Source organism: Hemiscyllium ocellatum, chromosome 10 (genome assembly GCF_020745735.1).
Source record: "Hemiscyllium ocellatum isolate sHemOce1 chromosome 10, sHemOce1.pat.X.cur, whole genome shotgun sequence".
Lineage (NCBI taxonomy): Eukaryota > Metazoa > Chordata > Chondrichthyes > Orectolobiformes > Hemiscylliidae > Hemiscyllium > Hemiscyllium ocellatum.
Window position 1 is genome coordinate 84,951,872 of NC_083410.1, and position 21,885 is coordinate 84,973,756.

At 41.6% G+C, this 21,885-nt stretch overlaps 2 protein-coding genes across 4 annotated transcripts in view; one reads left to right on the plus strand and one right to left on the minus strand.

Annotated features, from left to right (window-relative positions):
* The window catches only part of mgme1 (mitochondrial genome maintenance exonuclease 1), a 109,991-nt gene that overhangs the window by 25,603 nt on the left and 62,503 nt on the right, over positions 1-21,885 (minus strand). For 2 of the 3 annotated variants that reach the window (XM_060831022.1, XM_060831023.1), the window contains exon 1: positions 11,510-11,620. The exons of the other annotated variant lie outside the window; for it this stretch is intronic. The gene's annotated coding sequence lies outside the window, so the exon portion shown is untranslated. Of the gene's footprint in view, positions 1-11,509; positions 11,621-21,885 lie in introns of those variants that run through there. 3 annotated transcript variants of the gene reach the window in all.
* Positions 11,866-21,885, plus strand: part of snx5 (sorting nexin 5) — a 48,697-nt gene continuing 38,677 nt past the window's right edge. Inside the window, exons 1-3 of the mRNA XM_060831020.1 lie at positions 11,866-11,920; positions 12,009-12,057; positions 21,438-21,536. Of these exons, the coding sequence (XP_060687003.1) occupies positions 12,019-12,057; positions 21,438-21,536 (138 nt within the window). The 5' untranslated portion in view covers positions 11,866-11,920; positions 12,009-12,018. The remainder of the gene's footprint in view (positions 11,921-12,008; positions 12,058-21,437; positions 21,537-21,885) is intronic.

Here is a 21,885-nt window from a genome sequence, read left to right on the forward strand (position 1 = left end):
TGACCTAGGGGGCTTTACAAGGGTAGTAAAAATCTGTCACAAAGCAATGTAAGAAGATATCAGTTAAGATAATCAAATAATTTGACAAAGGGGTAGCTTTGAAAGAATAGATTATAAAAAAGAAAGTAAGGTAGAGAAGCGTAAGGAGGAATTCCAAAGTTCATGGTTTAAGCGACAGAAAGCACAGTTGCCAATGTTGGAACACAAAATTGAGAAGCTAAACAAGTTAGAATTTGATGAGCTGGAGGAAATGAACAGGAAGAGAAGGGTGAGGCCATGAAACAATTTGAGAACAAGGTTGACAATTTTAGAATAAAGACACTTCATCAGGATCTGCAACTGTAGCAATCACCTTTGAGCACAATACGCTAAAACTGGCAAGCAAAGGCTGTTAGGAGATAGAGTTTGGGATAGAGTTCAAAACAATTATTTCAAACTTCCCAAGATTTAATTGCAAGAAATTCCAACTCATCCAGTACTAGTTATCAGATGAGCAGTCTGACATCATAACCAAAGTAGAGGAGATACAAGAAATGGTGTTGAGGTAGAGTTGGATGTCTCTAGCATATATACAAAAGATGTTTGTTGGATGTTGTCATTGTTGGACAACTTGTAGATTAATAATAATAGTGGAGCAAGGATTAATCGTTAACAACCTTAAAGATAATATGGGGTCAGACAGAAGCCATTGCAAGTGGTACCCCATTTGATCAGATGGTAAAAATAGAACTATAGTCCCATAGCGAACTATAGTCCCTATAGTCCCATTCAGCAGGACAACAGTAGAGGAGGATGAAGAGGGATAATTTACTTTGTCATAGTCAAAGGACAATTTTGTAACTGTGATGCCGCTATTTCAGTAAGAAAAATAGCAGAAACCGATTACAGGATACAAACAAGAGCAACAGAAAATGTTGGTACCGATTTGAAAAATGACAATACATTCAATGACTTTGGAAGGGAAGGGAGATTAGTGATGAGTGGTAGCTTACAAGAATATTGGAGTCAAGGGTAGGGTTTTTGATGACATAAGCGGATTTAAAGAATATAACAGCTGAAGAGAGAGAATTGTTAACAATATTAGATAATAAAGGAAGTGGGGGTTAGGTAAGGGCAGCGGGAAGTGGGTCATCAATGTTTTCACACTATTACCAGGAAACCATCAGGTGATACTTATCATGCAATCTTCACTGACAAGCTTGACTTAAATCATCCAAATAATAATGAATAATTAAACTTCTAAAATTTCAGATCAAATCTACATGTGTACACATGCCTAATATGATAGCATAATATGTTTCATGTGTATCAGCTGTCAAGATCCATTCATGAGTAATGCAGCAAGCTATGGTTCATTTTGTATTATCCATCTGTAACTGACATCTGTACTGTTCACATAAACAGGATCTAAAAATGGTACAATATGGAATATAAATTTAACTAGCTTGTGAACTATGATATTCTACACAAATTGTCATAGCTGAAACCTCATACTTTATATATCATTTTGAAGTTTGGAGTTACTCTCAGACTGATCTAATCTGACTTTCACGTTGCAAGGTAAGTGCATAACAAGTCCAAAACTTCAACATGTACTATAAGCATTGCAAAGGTAACTTATTTGTTTATAAAAGTATACCTTGTCCAGCAGACCTAACTTAAATTTCTAAATCATGCAATGTACCTGATTTACGCCCTTTGCTCTTGTAGAAGCAGGAAGGAATCTGCTTCCAGTCAATCTTTTCCTTGGGGGGGGAAGGGGTGTTTCTGTTGCTGAGACCAGAACAGCTGGCTGTTCACTCCATCATGCGTTCCGGAATCCCCTACTCCTAGAACTGCGCAGTTCCCAGCCCTACAATAATCTGAGCTTGCCAACACCTCCCCTTCCCCACCACCCCTGCCCTCAAGGCTTGCCACACCAATGCCCTCTCATACTCAGATGAGTGACACTCCTGCCCAACCCAAGAGTGGTCCAGACCAACACCCTCCTCACCAGATATCCTAACCCTAAACAACCTGGTGCAGCCGGACAATTCTTCAGTTGTGCTACTCCCTTGAGTACACGCCAGGTAGATAGGATAGTGAAGAAGGCGTTTAGTATGCTTTCCTTTATTGGTCAGAGTATTGAGTACATCAATTGGGAGGTCATGTTACGGCTGTACAGGACACTGGTTAGGCCACTGTTGGAATTTTGTGTGCAATTCTGGTCTCCTTCCTATCGGAAAGATGTTGCGAAACTTGAAAGGGTTCAGAAAAGATTTACAAGGATGTTGCTAGGGTTGGAGGATTTGAGCTATAGGGAGAGGTTGAATAGGCTAGGGCTGTCTTCCCTGAAGCGTCGGAGGCTAAGGGGTGACCTATTGGGAGGTTTATAAAATCATGAGGAGGCGTGGATAGGATAAATAGACGAGGTCTTTTCCCTGGGATGGGGGAGTCAAGTACTAGAAGGCATAGGTTTAAGGTGGGAGTGGAAATATTTAAAAGAGACCCAAGGGGCAACTTTTTCACGGAAAGGGTGGTACGTGTATGGAATGAGCTGCCAGAGGAAGTGGTGGAGGCTGGTACAATTGCAACATTAAAAAGGCATCTAGATGGGTATATGAATAGGAAGGGTTTGAAGGAATATGGGCTAGGTGCTGGCAGGTGGGACTAGATTCGGTTGGGATATCTAGTTGGCATGGACAAGTTAGACCGAAGGGTCTGTTTCCGTGCTATACATCTCTATGACTCTGTATGCACACCAATATACTGCAAATCCATACACAACAAAGATGCTCAGGCAGTGGTAAGTGCAGACTTTGAACAGTCTCCTCACTTGCTACCAAAAGGAATCCAAGACAAAAGGATATCCCAGAAAGCCATCAGCCTGTGATTAGGGTATTATTCAATGAGGGAAAGTTGGCCCGGCTGGGTTTGTAACCAGAGTTTATAATGAGAATTTATCATATTGAACATAGATGATTCTGCAGCAGCGCTTGATAGGGTGCATACTGAGGAGATATTTTCCCTTGACAGGGAGGCTAGAACTAAGGGCACAGTTTAAGGATTTTGAGACAGAGATTAAGTTTCTTTTAATCTCAGAAGGTTATTAGTCTGTGGAATTCTCTTCCTTCGAAAGTAATACAGGCTGTGTCATTGAGAATATTCAAAGTGGAGATTTTTGATATAGGAGAATAAAGGGCCTTGGAGGGCAGATGAGAAAGTATCATTGAGACCACAACAAGATCAACAATGATCTTACTGAATGGAGAAGTAGTCTCTGCTAAAAGATAGACTTGCCATTGAGGCAGTGCAGCAAAGATTGACCAGACTGATTCCAGGGTTGGCAGGTTTGACATATGAAGAGATAGTGGATTAACTGGGCTTATATTCATGAAGGTTTTCTCTGGGGGGGGTGGGGGACACGGGAGGAGGCCTAATTTAAAAATGTAAAACTTTGACAAGGCCGAGCAGCTTGGAATGTAGGAATGATACCACCCTTGACTAGGTGTCCAGAACATGGATTCATGGCCTCAGGATACAGGGCAAAGCATTTCAAACTAAGATGGAGAATTTGTTTTTCATTCAGAATGTGGTGAACTTGTGGAATTGTCTGCTGCAAAAGGCTATAGAAGCCAATTCACTGAAACAGATATTTTGAGGCTAATGATGTCAAGGGGTAAGGCATGGGAATGCAGCAACGATCATAATGAATGGCAGAGCAGACTTGATGGGCCAAATAGATAGAAACTACTCTAATCAACATTTCTATGTTTCCAAGGTCAGCAGGCAGTTTTTACAAGGATGGAAAAAGACCCTTCAGTCCATCAAATCCATGTTGGTCATCAAACATCCAATTATTTTAATCTCATTTTCCAGCACTTGACCTGAAGCCCTCTAAACCTCCTGGTCCTTAGGGGTCTGGGTGGGTTGCTCTTCAGAGGATCGGTGTGGACTTGTTGGGCCGAAGGTCCTGTTTCCACGCTGTAAGTAATCTAATCTAAAGGTATGCCCCTGGATTACAGACACATTTACTAAGGGAGAACATTTCTCCCTACTTGTGCCTACGTGAATCAGAACCCCTTTAGCCTTCTCTGCTCTAAGGAAAACAATCCCAGCCTATCTAATCTAGTTTCTCTTCATAGCTAAATCATTCCAGCTCAGGAAAGATCCTTGTGAACCTCTTCTGCACATTATCTAATCTGAACACATCCTTCTTGTAGTGTCGTGACTAGAACTGTACAAAATAATCCAGCTGTAGCTCACACACAGCTCCATCATAACGTCCTTTTGTATTTAATGCCTTCTTAACCACCTTATTAACATGTCCTGCGGTCTTCAATGATCTATGGGTATGTAAACCAATATCCCTCTTATCCTCTACTTCTCAAGGCCCTATCATTCAATATGTAGTCTCAAAATGCATCACCTCACTTTTCAGGATTAAATTCCATTTGCCATTGTTCATTCCATCTGAACAGCCTAGTCTAAACTGTCCCTGCTCTGAGCTTTTCATCTCACGATTTGCCACACCATCAATTTTTGAGTCACCAGTGAAATTACTGATCATACCTCCTACATGCATATCCAAATCATTAATATACACAACAAACAGCAAGGGACTCAGTACCAAAACCGATGGTATGCCACTGTACACAGGCTTACAGTCACAAGAACAGCATTCGACCAGCGCCCCCAGTTTCTTGCCACTAAGCCAATTTTGGATCCAATTTGCCTTGAATCCCATGGTCTTGTAACTGCTCATGTGGTCCGCCATGAAACCTTATCAAAAGGTCTTACTGAGGGCAATACAGACTACATCAACTACCCTACCCTCATCTACACACCTCGTCACCTCCTTGAACAATTCAATCAAATTTGTTAGACATGATTGCCGCCTTACAAAACCATGCTGATGATCCTTGATTAACATTTGCCTCTTCAAACAGAGATAAATTCTGTCCTTCAGTATTTCCCCCTCACGCCCAAGTCGCCCTAACACATGTACTGGACTCAGTGGACTGTAGTTTCCAGGCTGACCTCTACCACCCTTCCTGAATAACGACACATTAGCTGATCCACAGTCCTTTGGCACCCTTCCTGTGACCACAGATGATTTGAAAATTAATGTCAGAAACACTACAATCTCCTCTCTTGCCTACCATAGCAACCTTGGATACATCTCACCTGATTATTCACATTCACACCTGCGAAAACTGCTAATTCATTTCCACCCCAAGGCTAATTTGTTGAAGTATATTACAGTTCAGTCTCTCCAATTTCTAGACCTACATCATCCTTCGCTAATGTGAATTCTGATGCAAAGTATTCATTTAAAATCATAGCTTCATCCTGTGGGTCCACACACACTACCACTTTGGTCTCTAATGGGCCATACTCTTTCACTGGTCATTTTCTTTTAAAGGTACTTTTAAAAATAACAATTTTGGACTTCCCTTAACGTTACCTGCTTTTTTTTCACATCCCCTCTTGGCCCTCCTAAACTCATTTTTAAATAACCCTTGCACTTTAGGGCATCCATTCTTTGCACCTTTGGTATCTACCATTAGTCTCCTTTCTTTCTCCATATCCAATCCCTTAATATCTAGGGTCTTCTGCACGGTTGGTCCCTCTCTTCACCTTTATGGGAACATGTTGACCCTGCACTCCCACTATTACCCTTTTTAATGTCTCCCATTGTTCTGATGTGGATTTTCCTGAAAGTAGCAGCTCCTCGTCTACTTTGGCCAGATCCTGTATTAAAACTGGCCTTCCATCAAATTAGAACCTTCAATTCTGGTCCTTGTCCTTAACCATAATAACTCAAATCTTACTGAATTACAGTCACTATCATAGAAATGATCCCCCATTGCCACCTACCCAGATTTGTTTTTCTAAAATGTGCTGGTTAAGTGAGTTGGCCACGCTAAATTGCCCGAAATGTTTCGAGATGTGTATGTTAGGTCAGGGCAAATATAGGATAATAGGGTAGGGGAATGGGTCTGGGTGGGTTAATCTTCGGAGGGTCGGTGTGGACTTGTTAGGCTGAAGGGCCTGTTTCCACACTGTAAGGTTCAAAGTTTGTGCGAAGATTTGTAGCTCGGGTGCTCGTTGTTGTGGTTCTGTTTGCCGAGCTGGAAGTTTTTGTTGCAAACGTTTCGTCCCCTGGCTAGGCGACATCATCAGTGCTTTGGAGCCTCCTGCGAAGCGCTTCTTTGATGTTTCTTCCGGTATTTATAGTGGTCTGTCCTTGCCGCTTCCTGTTGTCAGTTTCAACTGTCCGCTGTAGTGGTTGGTATATTGGGTCCAGGTCGATGTGTTTGCTGATGGAGTTTGTGGATGAATGCCATGCCTCTAGGAATTCCCTGGCTGTTTTCTGTCTGGCTTGCCCTATGATAGTAGTGTTGTCCCAGTCGAATTCATGTTGCTTGTTGTCTGCATGTGTGGCTACTAGGGATAGCTGGTCGTGTCGTTTCGTGGCTAGTTGATGTTCATGTATGCGGATTGTTAGCTGTCTTCCTGTTTGTCCAGGAAATGGGAATCCTGCGCTAACCGCCTAAGCGCCACATACGAACAACTCCGGTTCCTACACGAATGCCGAAAGAATCGAATCCTTCCACAATGTGTCAGGTACAGACCACCAGTCAACAACCCACAAGCCAGGGAAACAGCCAAGCAGAACGGATTCAAGATGGTCCAGGTAATGATCACAGACGCTCACAACCGACTCCACAAATACAAACAAGAAATTGCGCGCCAAAAGTCGTTAATTTCAAAAACCACTAATCGTGAATGGACCCGGGCCATAGAACAGGCTGTCACTATAGGACAGAACAGGACAACACACCGCAAAAAAACGGAACTAAAAGAAAAAATGGCCAAACTAACACGCAACAAAGAGGACACTACAACACACACCTGGGTTAAAAACCTCTCCCACAAACAGCTCACAGCCATGGAAAGAACAATGCTGGCCAAGGGACTCAACTACAACCACAGGGATGCCAAGACAGCAGACTTCCTAGCAGCACTGGAATGCACACTCAGGAACAATGGACTGACAGAAGAGACACAACAAACAGTGAGACAAACTGTCGTACCCATGATGATAAGGAAAAGACAAACACATAACCTTAACACCAAGGAGAGGGAAGCACTGAAAGCACTAAGAAACGATAAGAACATAATCATACTACCAGCAGATAAAGGCAGAATGACGGTCATCCTAGATAAATCAGATTACATCCAAAAAACACAACAACTACTCGCAGATACCAACACCTACCAAATGAAGGAATTTGACCCCACACCACAACTCACCAATAGAATAAATAACACACGAAGGAATCTACAAAAAAAAACGGACAGATAACCAAAGCTGACCTACAAAGAATGAAACCGGAAAGCAACAACACCCCCAGATTCTAAGGACTACCTAAACTACACAAACCAGACATCCCACTCAGACCCATAGTATCACTACCAGGGACACCATCATACAAACTGGCCAAAGACCTACAACAGAAACTGAAACATCTGGTCAGCGGATCCAAACACTCCATACAATCAACACAGGAATTCTTGAACATCATCAGAAATATACACATAGAAAAAGAAGAAACCATGATCTCATTCGACGTGACGGCACTGTTCACTTCGATTGATAAAACCCTAGCCAGAGAAACAATAGCCAACCTACTGGACATACAGAACAGAAAACAGGACGCGGAACCTATCAACAAAGACGGCATACTTAAACTACTGGACTTGTGCCTCACAACACACTTTACATTCAACAACCAGATATATGAACATATCAACGGAACACCCATGGGATCACCAATCTCGGGACTCATAGCAGAGGCAGTTATGCAAAGGTTAGAACAAACAGTCCTACCGCAAATTCAACCCAAACTCTGGGTCAGATAAGTCGACGACATGTTTGTAATCATCAAAAACACGGAAATAGAAAAAACACACCGGATTATCAACGCCACACTCACAGGAATCCGATTCACGAGAGAAGAAGAAAAGGACAGCCAACTCCCATTCCTAGACGTGATAGTACAGAGAACACCGAACGGAGAATTCACCACAAGGGTATACAGGAAAGCAACACACACAGACCAAGTCCTAAACTATGAAAGTAACCACCCCAACACACACAAACGAAGCTGCATCAGGACACTATTCAAAAGGGCCACAACACACTGCAGTACACCAGAACTGCAAAAAGAAGAGGAACACCTATACAAGGTATTCGCCAAAAACGGATACCCGCGCAACTTCATCAACAGATGCCTAAGAGAAAGACCACGGAACGAGGACATGCCACAACCAAAAGGACTAGCCACACTACCATACATCAGGAGCGTTTCAGAACTGACAGCCAGACTACTGCGACCCTTAGGACTCATAACGGCACACAAACCAACAGCCACGCTCAGACAACAACTTACTAGAATGAAGGACCCGATACCCAACATGAGCAAAACTAATGTAGTGTACAAAATACCATGCAAGGACTGCACAAAACACTATATAGGACAAACAGGAAGACAGCTAACAATCCGCAAAGATGAACATCAACTAGCCACAAAACGACACGACCAGCTATCCCTAGTAGCCACACATGCAGACAACAAGCAACGTGAATTCGACTGGGACAACACTACTATCATAGGGCAAGCCAGACAGAAAACAGCCAGGGAATTCCTAGAGGCATGGCATTCATCCACAAACTCCATCAACGAACACATCGACCTGGACCCAATATACCAACCACTACAGCAGACAGCTGAAACTGACAACAGGAAGCGGCAAGGACAGACCACTATAAATACCGGAAGAAACATCAAAGAAGCGCTTCGCAGGAGGCTCCAAAGCACTGATGATGTCGCCTAGCCAGGGGACGAAACGTTTGCAACAAAAACTTCCAGCTCGGCGAACAGAACCACAACAACTGTAAGGTTTCTATTCTATAAATTAAATCCAGCACCACACTCTGTCCCGTCAGACTTAAAAAAGCTCCACGATACTCATTTTAAGAATTTTGTCTCCTTTTGGTTTTTAACACTTTGTTCATCCTAGTTAAATTGTGAAATTTGAAATCCCCAATTATTACACTATTATTTTTGCATTTTTCAAAGATTTGCCTACATATTTATCTTTCTCTGTCCCTTGACAGGTCGGGGGTCAAAGTACACCTATAAAATGAATCCACCCTTTTTGTTTTTAAATGCAAATGGCTCCATTTGGAGAATATTCTAATTTTAATTTTTTTAAAAATGTAACCTATTTTTCTAAACAACCCGTTTAGAGATGCTATAACACATCTCTGGAGCAGATAGGACTTATTCCTGAGCCTCATGGTGTAGTTATGGACACTACCATTGCATATCAAGATCCCTCGAGGAATGTTCTAAGATAATTTCTCTCTAATGAAGTAATTGACTCCCTGATTAGTGCTGTGACACCACCTCCTCTTTTGTATCCCATCATCTCATGCGAACATGCTATGCCTAGAATATTGACCTGCCAGTCTTGTCGCTCCCTCAACCAGGGCTGTGATAAGAATGAGATATCTCCATGCAATAATCAACACTCAACTCACTTGCAAGATTCCTTGCATTAAAATAAATGCCATTCAGACTTGCTATGGTCCCTTGTGCCTTCACTGGGCTTGCATTACATTTTAAATTGACTTGGTTCATCTAAACTCATCCATGCTTCACACTCTACTGTACCTCCATTCTACATCCCATACCCCTAACAAATTAATTTCAACTTTCACCCACTGCACTAAAAAAACCTGACAGCAAGGATGTTGGTCTCATTCTGGTTCTGGTTCAGCCTTATACAGGTCCTACCTTCCCCAGAAGCAAATCCAGTGATCTAGGAATCTGAAGCCCTCCATTCTACTCCAACTGTTCAGCCACACATACTAGCATGCGACACCATAAATCATTCAAAGATTATAATCTTTGAAGTCCTGTATTTTAATATGCTAACTTCTTGCTGCAGGACCTCATCCATCTTTCTACCCACGTCACTGGTCCCAACATGAACCACAATCAGACTGGGGCTTTTTTCCCTGGAGTGTCGGAGGCTGAGGGGTGACCTTATAGAGGTTTACAAAATTATGAGGGGCATGGATAGGATAAATAGACAAAGTCTTTTCCCTGGGGTCAGGGAGTCCAGAACTAGAGGGCATAGGTTTAGGGTGAAAGACATAAAAGAGACCTAAGGGGCAACTTTTTCACGCAGAGGAAAGTACATGTTTGGAATGAGCTGCCAGAGGATGTGGTGGAGGCTGGTACAATTGCAACATTTAAGAGGCATTTGGATAGGTATATGAATAGGAAAGGTTTGGAGGGATATGGGCCAGGTGCTGGTAAGTGGGGCTAGATTGGGTTGGGATACCTGGTCGGCATGGATGGGTTGGACCGAAGGGTCTGTTTCCATGCTGTACATCTCTATGACTCTTGATGTTCCTAGAAGCTTGAGTCCAGGATGCAGGAAAGCAAGGATAAATTTGAGACAATTCTGGAAAATATGGGGACAACTGGCCATCCTGTCCACTCCATTGAACTAGGTAGTGCAGAACCAAGGTAGGCTATTTGAACCAAAGGTGAGACTTGTTTTTCATCCAGACAGTAGTGTGTGCCTATGGAATTCTCTGCCACACAAAGCAGTTGAAAGTTAGATACGGTTCTTAGGACTAAGACTATTGAAGGGTATAGCAGAGAAAGTGAGAACATGGTATTAAGTTGGGTGATCAGCCATAAACACTGATCCAGAATCTGGTTTCCAGCATCTGCAGTCATTGTTTTTACCTAGTTGATTTTAACCCTACTACGAATCCTCTTGCAAGGATGCCTGCCTTGAAGAAGTTTTCCTCCTCTATCTACAAGAATCTCAGGGAGTCCCTCTCCCACTGCAACTCCCAGGTACTCTATGCTACTCTCTCCCCACCTCACCCTCCCCTTGCTTATCTCTCCATGCTTCCAGCTCACTGCCTTTATTCCTGATGAAGGGCTTTTGCCCGAAACATCGATTTCGCTGCTCGTTGGATGCTGCCTAAATTGCTGTGCTCTTCCAGCACCACTGATCCAGAATAAACATATTAAATACTGGAATAGGCTCGAAGGGCCGAACAGCCTACTCCTGCTTCTATTTTCTATCTAACTGCTGACGTTCCACACAAATTTATAGGTTTACGCAACAAAAATCTGTTGATTTGTGAAGTTCTAAATGACCTTTAGTATCCACTATCCAGTTTTTTGGAAGATAAAGAGTTTCAGATTCCCCCTCCATTTAATTGGGGAAGGAAAGCGCTTTCTAATTTAACTTAATTTCCTAATTACACGCCCCCCAACCCCATATGGACCCTCCCGATTGATCAGCACGGCCCACCAACACACAAAATAACAGCAGCCTGGGCTCAAAACGGATGCTTCTTTCCTGATAGCAACGGAACGACAAGATCAATACATTAACCACAAGCCCGAATAAATTTAAACGGACTTACTGCCTAACGGCTCCCGCCGCCGATGCACAGTCAACACGCGCTACGAGCTGAGAACGCCATCCAGAAGCGGCACCTATTGGGAATTGTAGTTCAGCTCTCCGTTACATGGGGCAAGGCGACCGGTCAAAGGCACTACAACTCCCAAAATGCATAGCGAAGCGAGGGCAAGCTCCTGCGCTGGCGTAGTCCGATGCTCTCAGAACTTGCAACGTGCGCCATGAACCAACGAGCACGCGCGGATCGCTGCGATTTGCCGTAGCCTGGTCCCGCCCCTACCAACTGCTGACGGACATTGATCTAGACCAATGAAATTTCGGAATTATGCGAGGGGGTGGAAAGCTGTTTCACCATTCGGAAGGCAGCAAAGGCGGGGCTGTTGAGCTGACAAGAGTGTGGCTGTTGGTGATTGAGGTCGGTTCGATTGAGTTGAGTTTTAGATACGAGCTACTAAGGAAAGAAGTTTGTCGTTTGTTTCAATGTTTAATGTTTTCTTTTGCAGACGAGTAGCAATGTCGGACAGACCTGTTGACCTGGGTGAGGGCAATAAGGTATGTGAGGTGTGGTTTGAGGAGCAGTCTCTTGGCTGTTTCCTGTTTGTTCATAAACAAATGCCTTCAAGGTTTTTGCAACAATTTTGGGAATTTTATATAATTTGTTCTTAGTCGCAAATGATTATAGTTTAAATATGCTGCAACTGTATATCTCCGAGTATGGGTCATGATAGTTTTAATGGCAAGTTGTTATTGCATTTCTACTTTTGTCTGTAGGTCTGCTTTTTAAAAACTGGTAACAATCTTTATGGTAGTTATGATGTATTTAAAAGTTTGTTATTGATTGTTAAGAAAAATCAATTTCAAACTCTTGCTCCAATTTTGATACTTCTTTGCCCTGTAGCTTGACTACCTTTTGGCTTTACTTTCTGTCATTTTGCCACATCCCTTTTTTTTACTATTTTGCAACAGTGACTCGATTTTTGAAAAGCATGTATGTGGCTGTAAAGTGCTTTTGAATACCCTGAGTTTCTGAAAAAATATGTTTTTATGTGGTTCCTCTTCATGATCAAGGTGCATCCCAAAATGGAGTTGTTATTCTTGAAGTAACTTTTCATCTGTAATTTTTGTAGCCATACAAAAAACCCTTCTAAGAGGAAAATCAAATGCTTAGCAAGACTTAAACTTTGAAAATGACTTTTTTTTCTAATCAACCCAGAGATGTTGCATATCTCTGGAGCAAGTGGGACTTGAACCTGGACTTCGTGTCTCCAGTGCACACTATCAATGTGCCACAAGATAGTCTCTGACTTCTCTGTATTCATGAGTGGAGCATGGCTGTGCCTAATTTTTTGACTTTCCCTTGACTGTAGATTGTAACTAAAATAGAGTTGTTTAAGACTGTCTACTTATTTGACAACTTAAACATTTTTAGGTATTCAGGGTAGTCAGGTATAAATAGACCTTAGACCTTAGAACAGCTATTGAATATTCTGAAAGAAAATCATGGAATGATATAGTATGGGAAGTTATTTGACTTTTTGGCATGGTTAGCAAATTAGTCCCATATGTCTCTTTTTGCTTTTACCAGAAAACCCTGGAAGTTAAGGAGCATCATGATAGAGGAAAGCAAAGTATAGGGAGGAAATTCCAGAGATTGGAGCTAACACAGTTGAAAACACAGCCATCACTGGAGCAAAATCTGAGACACCCAAGGCCAGAAATAAATGAGGGCAGATACCTTGCAGAGTCCTCTGGATAAAGGAGAATTCAGAGATGGAAGAACTTGAAAATTTGAGAGAATTTCATAAGAGGTCTCATGACTGTGGGCCACATGGGCTGAAGCGTTTGATGAGATTAAGTTTACTGGGGGTCGATTGTGATAATGTGACAGCAAAGGCACTGACAGTTTCAGCAATAGATAAAATAAGGGCTCAATTCAGGTCAGTGGATGTAGCTGGTTGTGCTGATGCCATGAACATGTAGTCAGATGTTCAACGAGTTAATAAGGCACCAGGATGCTAAGCTGAAACCCAGACCTTTTGCTTAGGTAGATATGAAATGATCCTGTTTTGCTATTTTAAACAAGGTAATTCTTTTGTGCCTTGGCTAATATTTATCCCTCTTTTAATAAAGCAGTTATTGAGTTGAATTTATTGTCACATGTACGGAGTTGCAGTGAAATGCTTTGTCTTGCAAGGAATACAGTTAGATCAGAGATACCTAAATAATAGGTAAACAGCGGCAAAAATACAAACGCAGGTAGAGGTGAAGAGTTTGAGTCATAGAGATTTACAGCATGGAAACAGACCCTTCAGTCCAACTCGTCCATGTCGACCAGATATCCCAACTCAATCTAGTCTTATCTGCCAACACCTGGCCCATATCCCTCCAAACCCTTCCTATTCATACACCCATCCAGATGCCTTTTAAATGTTGCAACTTAAATGAGCCTTCACCACTTCCTCTGTCTGCACATTCCATATGTGTACCACATTCTGCATGAAAAAGTTGGCCCTTAGGTCTCTTTCCGTGGGGTGGGACTCCCCTACCCCAGAGAAAAGACTTTGTCTATTTATCCTATCCATGACCCTCATGTTTGTGATTTTATAAACCTCTGTCCATTCAGTATCCTAACAACAGTAGGATAGAAACTCTTTCGAAACCGGCTGATACGTGTGTTCAGATGTCTGTACCTTCTTCCCGATGGGAGAAGGGTTGCCAGGGTGGGAGCTTTGAGAATGTGGGCAGCTTTTCCTTGTCAACGGACCTGGCAAATGGATTCTATTAATGGGAGGTTGGTCTTTGTGATTTGTCTGGGCCGAGTTCAGCGCACTCTGTAACCGTCTCTGATTTTGAATGATACAGTTGCCAAACCAGACGGTGATACATCCAGACAGAATGCTTTCAATGGCGCACCTAAAAAAAAAGTTGGCTAGGATATTCGCCATCATGCCAACTTTCCTCAGCTGCCTGTGGAAGAAGAGACATTGTTGGGCCTTTGTAACCAGTGCATTCACGTGAAGAGTTCAAGAAAACTTGTTGTGCTGACCACTCCCAGGACACTTGACACTTTCCACCCGTTCTGCCTCTGTGCTGTTCATGTGTAGGGGGCACGAGTAACATCTTGCTGAAAGTCAGTACAGTTAATGAGTTCCTTGGTTTTGCTGGCATTGAGAGCTAGGTTGTTCGCAGTGCACCATTTTTCCAGGTCTTCCACCTCCCATCTGTAGTCAGTTTTGTCGCCATCTGACATTCAACAGACGATGGTGGTGACATCAGTGAACTTGTAAATGGTATTAGTCTGGTATTTGGCGATGCAGTCAAGGGTGTGCAGTGGGGGGGCTGAGTATGCGCCCCGGGGGGCTCAGTGTTGAGTGTTAGTGAGAATGAAATATTGTCCCCAATCTTCACTGTGGCCTGTGGGTCAGGAAACTGAGAATCCAGTTGCAGAGTGGGGCTTATAATTACATAGTTATTATCCAGTTGCAATGTTTCCTACATTGAAATAGTGGTTACACTTCTTCCAAAGTACTTAACTGGCTGTAAGGCATTTTGAAATGTCTGTGAAAAATTTAAATAAAAAGTGTAAATGTTGCCTAACTTTGAAGATTGTAAGCAGGCTGTCAGGGAGATGGATAAAGCCAATAGCATTGGAATAAAGTGAGGTTCAAAACATTGGAGCTTTTTACTTCCAATATTTCTTTGGAGGAAATTCCTGCTCATCCAGTAATGGATTTAGATAAGCAGTCTGATAATTTAGCAAGTGTGAAGTTGAGAGAGATGGTTGTGGAATAAAGCTCAAGAAATGAGGGCTAAGGAGAGATCCTTGGGGACAGCAGTTTGGAAGCAAAGGGAATTTCCATTGTATGTGGAACTCTGGTCCCAATTTTGATTTATAAAAACAGGTGAGGGTAATCTCAACCATGCTAAAAGCTGCTGAGGAGTTGGGAAGGGAGAGAGTGGATACAGTCAAGCCACAATCACAAGGTGTCACTGAGTTTGGCAAGACGAATTTCATACCGTGGCAGGGATACAAAATAGTGTCTCAGGAAAGATGGAAATAAATGTTGTCAACTCCCAAATTTTCAAGGATTTCAGCGGAAGGAAGGTTGAAGATAATTATGGTTGAAGGACATTGGGTTCAAAGGTTGTGTGGGCATTTATGGGGAGGGGTGACAGATTTAGAGACAAGGCCCAGTATCTAAAATTTGAAAATTGTTTAGAATGTTGTTGTTCATGGGGACTACGAGGGTATGTAGGGTAATTCGCAAGTTAGGGGGAATAGGTTTAAGGGAGTGGGCTGGAGGGGTGTGGAGCACTAGAAGACATTTGGTCTAGTGGAGGGGGAGGAACAGCAAAGAAGCTGATTGTCAAAACAAACTTACTGACAAATGTGTGCTTCCTGCGTTTACTGAATTTACTACAAAGATTTATTTGTTTACCCAAGATTTGCTATTCCTGAAACCCCTTTTATAATTCTACCATTTAGTTTATATTGCCCCATTTCATTCTGCCAAAATGTCATTCAAAACTGTTAAATTTAAATTTGTCTGCCTATTTGTGTTATTTCCCTGAAGTCTGTTACTATGCTAGTCATTATTTACTTCACTGTGGGTTTTATGGTATCTGAATTGAAGTTACTCTGTATACCCAAGTCCAGGTCAGTAATATTGATTAAAAAAGAACAGCAGCCCTCATTCCGTGAAATGCCAATGTCATTTCCCTCCCTTCTGAAAAGTAATGGTTCATCATTGTCTCATTTGGTGTCCACTCTGTCACTACCTCTTTAATTTCTTGAGCTTTTAATTTTGCAGAATGATTTGTGGCACTTGTATTTTATTTTCAATCAAGAGTCCATTGCTCTACTCTGCTTCATCCAGTAATTAAAGTTATCCAATTTTGCTGGGATTTCATTAATTAGCCTATAGTTTTCCACATGCCAACTAGTTTTGTCCTGGGATTTTGTCGTTGTCTGTGCGATGGAAATGTTTTCATAGGCTGGGCTGTAGTTCCTTGGTTTATCCCTTGTCTAAGGGGAATAGTCAGCCTTTAATATCTAAACTGTTCAGTCCTCTAAAGAGGGGTGGAAAACTATTCTAAAGTAATGATAGAACTGCTCCTCAGTGCCTCAGCTCGCAAATGGAAGCCACACACGAGGAAAATTCCAGGTTCACTCATGGGCATGTGTTAACTTCTCTCTTGGCTTGCAGCCAAATGGCCAAGACTGACTAGAAGGAATGAGTCTTTCAAGGTGTCTGCTCCAGGTCATTATCAAGCATCCTCTTGCTGAAAAAGTAGACGTTGGTGAAAGACAGGATTGGTTTTATTTGGTATACCATGTTGGAGCTCAAAATGAATTGGAGAGAAGGATCCTGAGCAGAGTTTAGAATGTTTAGCTTGCTGTAGTCTGGAGTGGTTGAGATACTCTGGATAGATTCCTTTAAGGAGAACTGCAAACCTTGAGAAAAAGTTTTTGCATTTCTTTTAAAGAAAAGCTTTCTCTTTTTTTTCTCCCTCAAGATTACGGTTTGTTTCCTGTGTTAAAGAAACTCTGGCATAACTCAGTCATCAACAAGTTGTGTGTAACTGTATTTGATCATGCTGACATTATTGCTGTGGATTACTGACAGGCAAGCATTTGGTGTTGTAATTATAATTAAATCCATCTCTTTTGCAATTTCCATAACTTAATTCCCATATTTAAACTGGGTTGACATTTATTTGTCATGGTTTGTATACTAATATTAGTGTCTAATCTATCTATCTACTAGGAAACTGTGCAAACTTCCAATATTGTGTGGAATTTACATGAAGAATAGGGTGTTGTTTTTAAAGACTGACTCTGAGTCAGTCATAGAGATTTGCAGCACAGAAACAGACCCTTCAGTCCAACTTTTCCTTGCCGACCAGATATCCCAACCCAATCTAGTCCCACCTGCCAGTACCTGGCCCATGTCCTTCCTATTCATATACCCATCCAAATGCCTTTTAAATGTCGCAGTCGTACTAGCCTCCACCACTTCCTCTGGCAGCTCATTCCATATACGTACCACCCTCTGCGTGAAAAAGTTGCCCCTTGGGTCTCTCTTATATCTTCCCCCCTCACCCTAAAGCTATGCCCTCAAGTTTTGGACTCCGCCAGAAAAGACTTTGTTTATTCTACCTGTGCCCCTCATGATTTTATAAACCTCCTATAAGGTCACCCCTCAGCCTCCGACACTGCCTATTCAACCTCTCCTTATAACTCAAATCCTCCAACCCTGGCAATATCCTTGTAAATCTTTTCTGAACCCTTTTCAAGTTTCACAACACCTTTCCGATAGGAAGGAGACCAGAATTGCATGCAATATTCCAGCAGTGGCCTAACCAATGTTCTGTACAGCCGCAGCATGACCTCCCAACTCCTGTAGGAGAGCATACCAAGCACCTTCACTATCCTACCTACCTGTGACTCCACTTTCAGGGAGCCATGAGCCTGCACTCCAAGGTCTCTTTGTTCAGCAACGCTCCCTAGGACCTTACCATTAAGTATAGAAGTCCTGCTAAATTTTATTTTTCCAAAATGTAACACCATGCATTTATCTAAATTAAACTCTATTTGCCACTTCTAACGCCATTGGCCCATTTGGTCAAGACCCCATTGTAATCTGAGGTTACCTGTTCAGGTTATTTAAATTGCTGTTCAGTGTCAGAGTTATGTTAGACTGAGCCACATTAATAGGTGAACCATCATGCATCTGCTCCAAAGTATGTGGGGCTACCAATAATTCCTATGTCTCTGTAATAATGCATTGGGTTCTGGCATTGAGAATAGAACAATGACAGTTGTAGTGAACATGCCGCTGTTAAGACTTGTTGCTTGATAGCAACACTCTTCAAAATAGTAAAATGACTGTTGTTGGGTCTCAGTTTGATCTAAGAACAAACTGGAGTGACATCAATGGGAATTGACTAGTTCAAATTATTAATAGCCAGTGAGTTTTTGTGATGATGTCTCTGCTTCTGTGGGAGTCCTAGCTTGTAGTGTGCATTGAAAAGAGCAGTTTCTTTGCAGCAAGTGACATGCTCTTACAAGTGTTTTATACAGTTTCTCTAGGAGATCTATAGATGATATGTACTGACAGAATCTCATAACGTGAGATGAGGTGGGGGGCACACAGATGCTTTGGCTCTCTTCTATGGTGTAAGCATTCCATGACAGGAGCAATAAATGTTGACCATGGCATCAGGAGGAATGTCCCTCTTAGTACCAGCAAATGTTTTGCCAAACTGAAAGGCCTGAGTTTAAATTCTCCTCTGAAAGATGGTTACTCAGCTATACTTGCATTGTTCATGCGTCAGCTTGGATTTTGTGAAATAATAAGACCCTTTCAAAGAGACATTGGCCCACCTATAAGGAATATAATCTTCGGTTTTATGAATTTAAAACTAAAAATCACCCTTTTATCATTTGTCTAAAGTGCATTTTTTAATTTTTGCATTGATATAAAGTTTTCTTTGAAACCAATAATCATACTATTGCATCTTTACACCAACCATCATGTATTCTTGGCAGATTAAATTTGCGCTCATCTGCCCACTGTCAGTGGGTGGGGAAGTAAAATAGGATTGTTATAAGGTGACTTGACTTAATAAAACTCTTGTAGTAAGAGAGAAGTTATTAACAGTGCATCATAGAAATTTATTTTGTCCCATTTTCCCCCCTCGGTCAAAGCAAAACACTCCGAGAAAGGGGGAGAGAACGATCGCTCATGTGCACAGGGGCATGAGTTCTCGGTCTTCTCTGGAATACCAGTTTCTTAATGAATTATTTTGTCATTGTTACAGGGAGGAGCATCCAGATAAGGAACATAAATATTGATTGGGTGATCATTAAAATCAGCGAGTATCAACAGTAAAGATTAAGCCATCTGCTCTTACACAATGTCGTTAACCTTAATTGGCTTCATGTAATGAATGCTTTTCACCTTGTTAAACTGACATTACATACTAAATTCTTCTAATATTCTTAAATGGCTCTACATAATGAATGCTTTTCCACCTTGTTAACCCAATACACATGCCTCCAGCACCCCATTGTTAACTGCAAGTTCTTATCTGATGCGTCATGCTCAGCCGAACCTTTTGTTTCACAAAACCCATAACTTAGCTTTTTCCCTACCGGCTCATACCCGATACACATTCTCAATTTGATAAATCCAATTCTGACTACTTATAATGTACAGGAAAAAAGTCAGATAGTTAAATAAGTAAGGCAGGATACTTGTTTTGAAATATTGTAAACCAAAGATAATTGTTTCAAAGTGTGAAATGCTGGAATTGTTTAGTATGCCAGCCAATCACTACAGAGTGAGTAACAATTAATGATTCAGTTCAATGACCTTTTATCAAACTGGCTGCCATCAGCAGTGAACCATGTTTAAACAAAAACAGAATGGGGTAAAGGGGCCATGAAAAGAATAAAAAGATGTTTGGTAGGATGAAGGCTCAGTGATGAACCAATTGTTTTATAAAATCTTTTCTTGTTATGAAGCCTTGTCTTAAATGAAAGAGAATTGGAAGTACAGAAGTAATGTGGTAGGAAGGAGACCAGAATTGCACGCAATATTTTGACAGTGCCCTAACCAATGTCCTGTATAGCCACAACATGACCTTCCAACACCTGTACTCTGTACCCTGACCAATAAAGGAAAGCATACTGAATTCCCTTCACTATCCTATCTACCTGCGACTACTCTCAATTGTCCATCAGGACTGAATGTTAAGCTGTAGAACCTTGAACTGAACCATTGACTGTAGTGTTGCTTAATTATCCAGTTAGGTACTACCATACTGTTTCTATTAAACAGGTTTGTAGGACTTGATGTAGTGTCACACGGCTGGTATCATTTTCTAAAGACTAGTGCACTCATGTAATCTGCATTGATCCATGGTAGATCTCCTGGCTTGATGGTTATTCTTCAGGTCAGGCAGCATCCAAAGAGCAGGAGAATCAGCGTTTCGGGCATGAGCCTTTCTTTAGGAAAGGCTCCTGCTCCTTGGATGCTGCCTGACCTGCTGTGCTTTTCCAGCAACACATTTTCAGCTCCGATCTCCAGTATCTGCAGTCCTCACTTTCTCGTGGTTATGCTTCAGCCAAGCAATGTTCGGCATAAAAACGATGGTAGGTGAAAATAAGCTTGAACTCTTGTCTGCGAAATGATTTCTGGAAGCTCTCTGAAGTCTGGACTCAACATTGAAGGCTTTCAGGGCCCCTCCCTTCTAACTCTTTACCTCAGTGCTCCCATCTCTGGTATGTCTGTCCTGCCTGTGGACAGGACATAACCAGGGTAGGTAGCAGAGATGTCTGGGATGTTGGCTGTAAGGTTTGATTTTATAAGTATGACAGACTGTTGCTGGACTAGAGTGTAGGATAGCTCTTCCAATTTTGGCACAGGTTCACAAATATCTCATAGAGGAAAAGCAGCAGCCAACTGGCATACAGCAAGAATTCTCAAACAACAATGTGATAGTGACCAGATTTTCTTTAAAAAATGGCAATTGCGGATCTATATTGGCCCCAAGACATCAGGGAGAGCTCCCTTTGCTCTTTCAGTTGTGGCTCAGATCTTTTTGTATCCATCTGAGAGAGCAGACAAGGTTTCAGTGTGACATCTCCATCACAGGACAATGACTCTGGAAGTTAAATACAATGAGAGTAATTCTCTCTGCCTGTGCCTGGTATTCGAATTATGATATCAATTTTTTTTTTAATGATATTGGGAAGTCAACTTTGCCATGGCAGAAAGTAATTCTGTATATTGCTTTCTATTTGAAAGGTGCTAAGATATCAAATTACTATTTGTAATTCTCATCAGGCCTCATGTAAAATTCCACATTACTGGATACTGTCTTGTATCGAATGTAGCAAGTAAATGTCTACTTTTTGCTTTCAGCTAGCTTCAGTCTCCATGGAGACAGAGCCCTCCATATTGGTTGATATTCCTGATGCTCTGAGTGAGAGAGAGAAGGTTAAATTCACAGTTCACACCAAGGTAAGTCCCCTCCTTCATGTATACACAAAGTATAAAAATGTCTAACTTCCATCAAAGCCATTCTAAACAAAATGAGATAAAAATAATTGACTGGAATAGGTGCCTAGAACTTTCAAAAGTGAATCTTAGAAATGTCATTAGAGAAAAGAATTGGCAATATATTAAACACCAACAGTTACCATACTTAGGTGGATGGGGAAAAATGGTTCTTTAAGTGTTAATTAGTAAAACTTTTAATACATTCAGATAACTTGATCAGCAAAGCTATCATTTATTTCTATGAATCTGTTTTCCCATCAACTGAGCCATCAGTTGAAAAAAGCACCATTTTGAAAAACTCAAGTAGCAT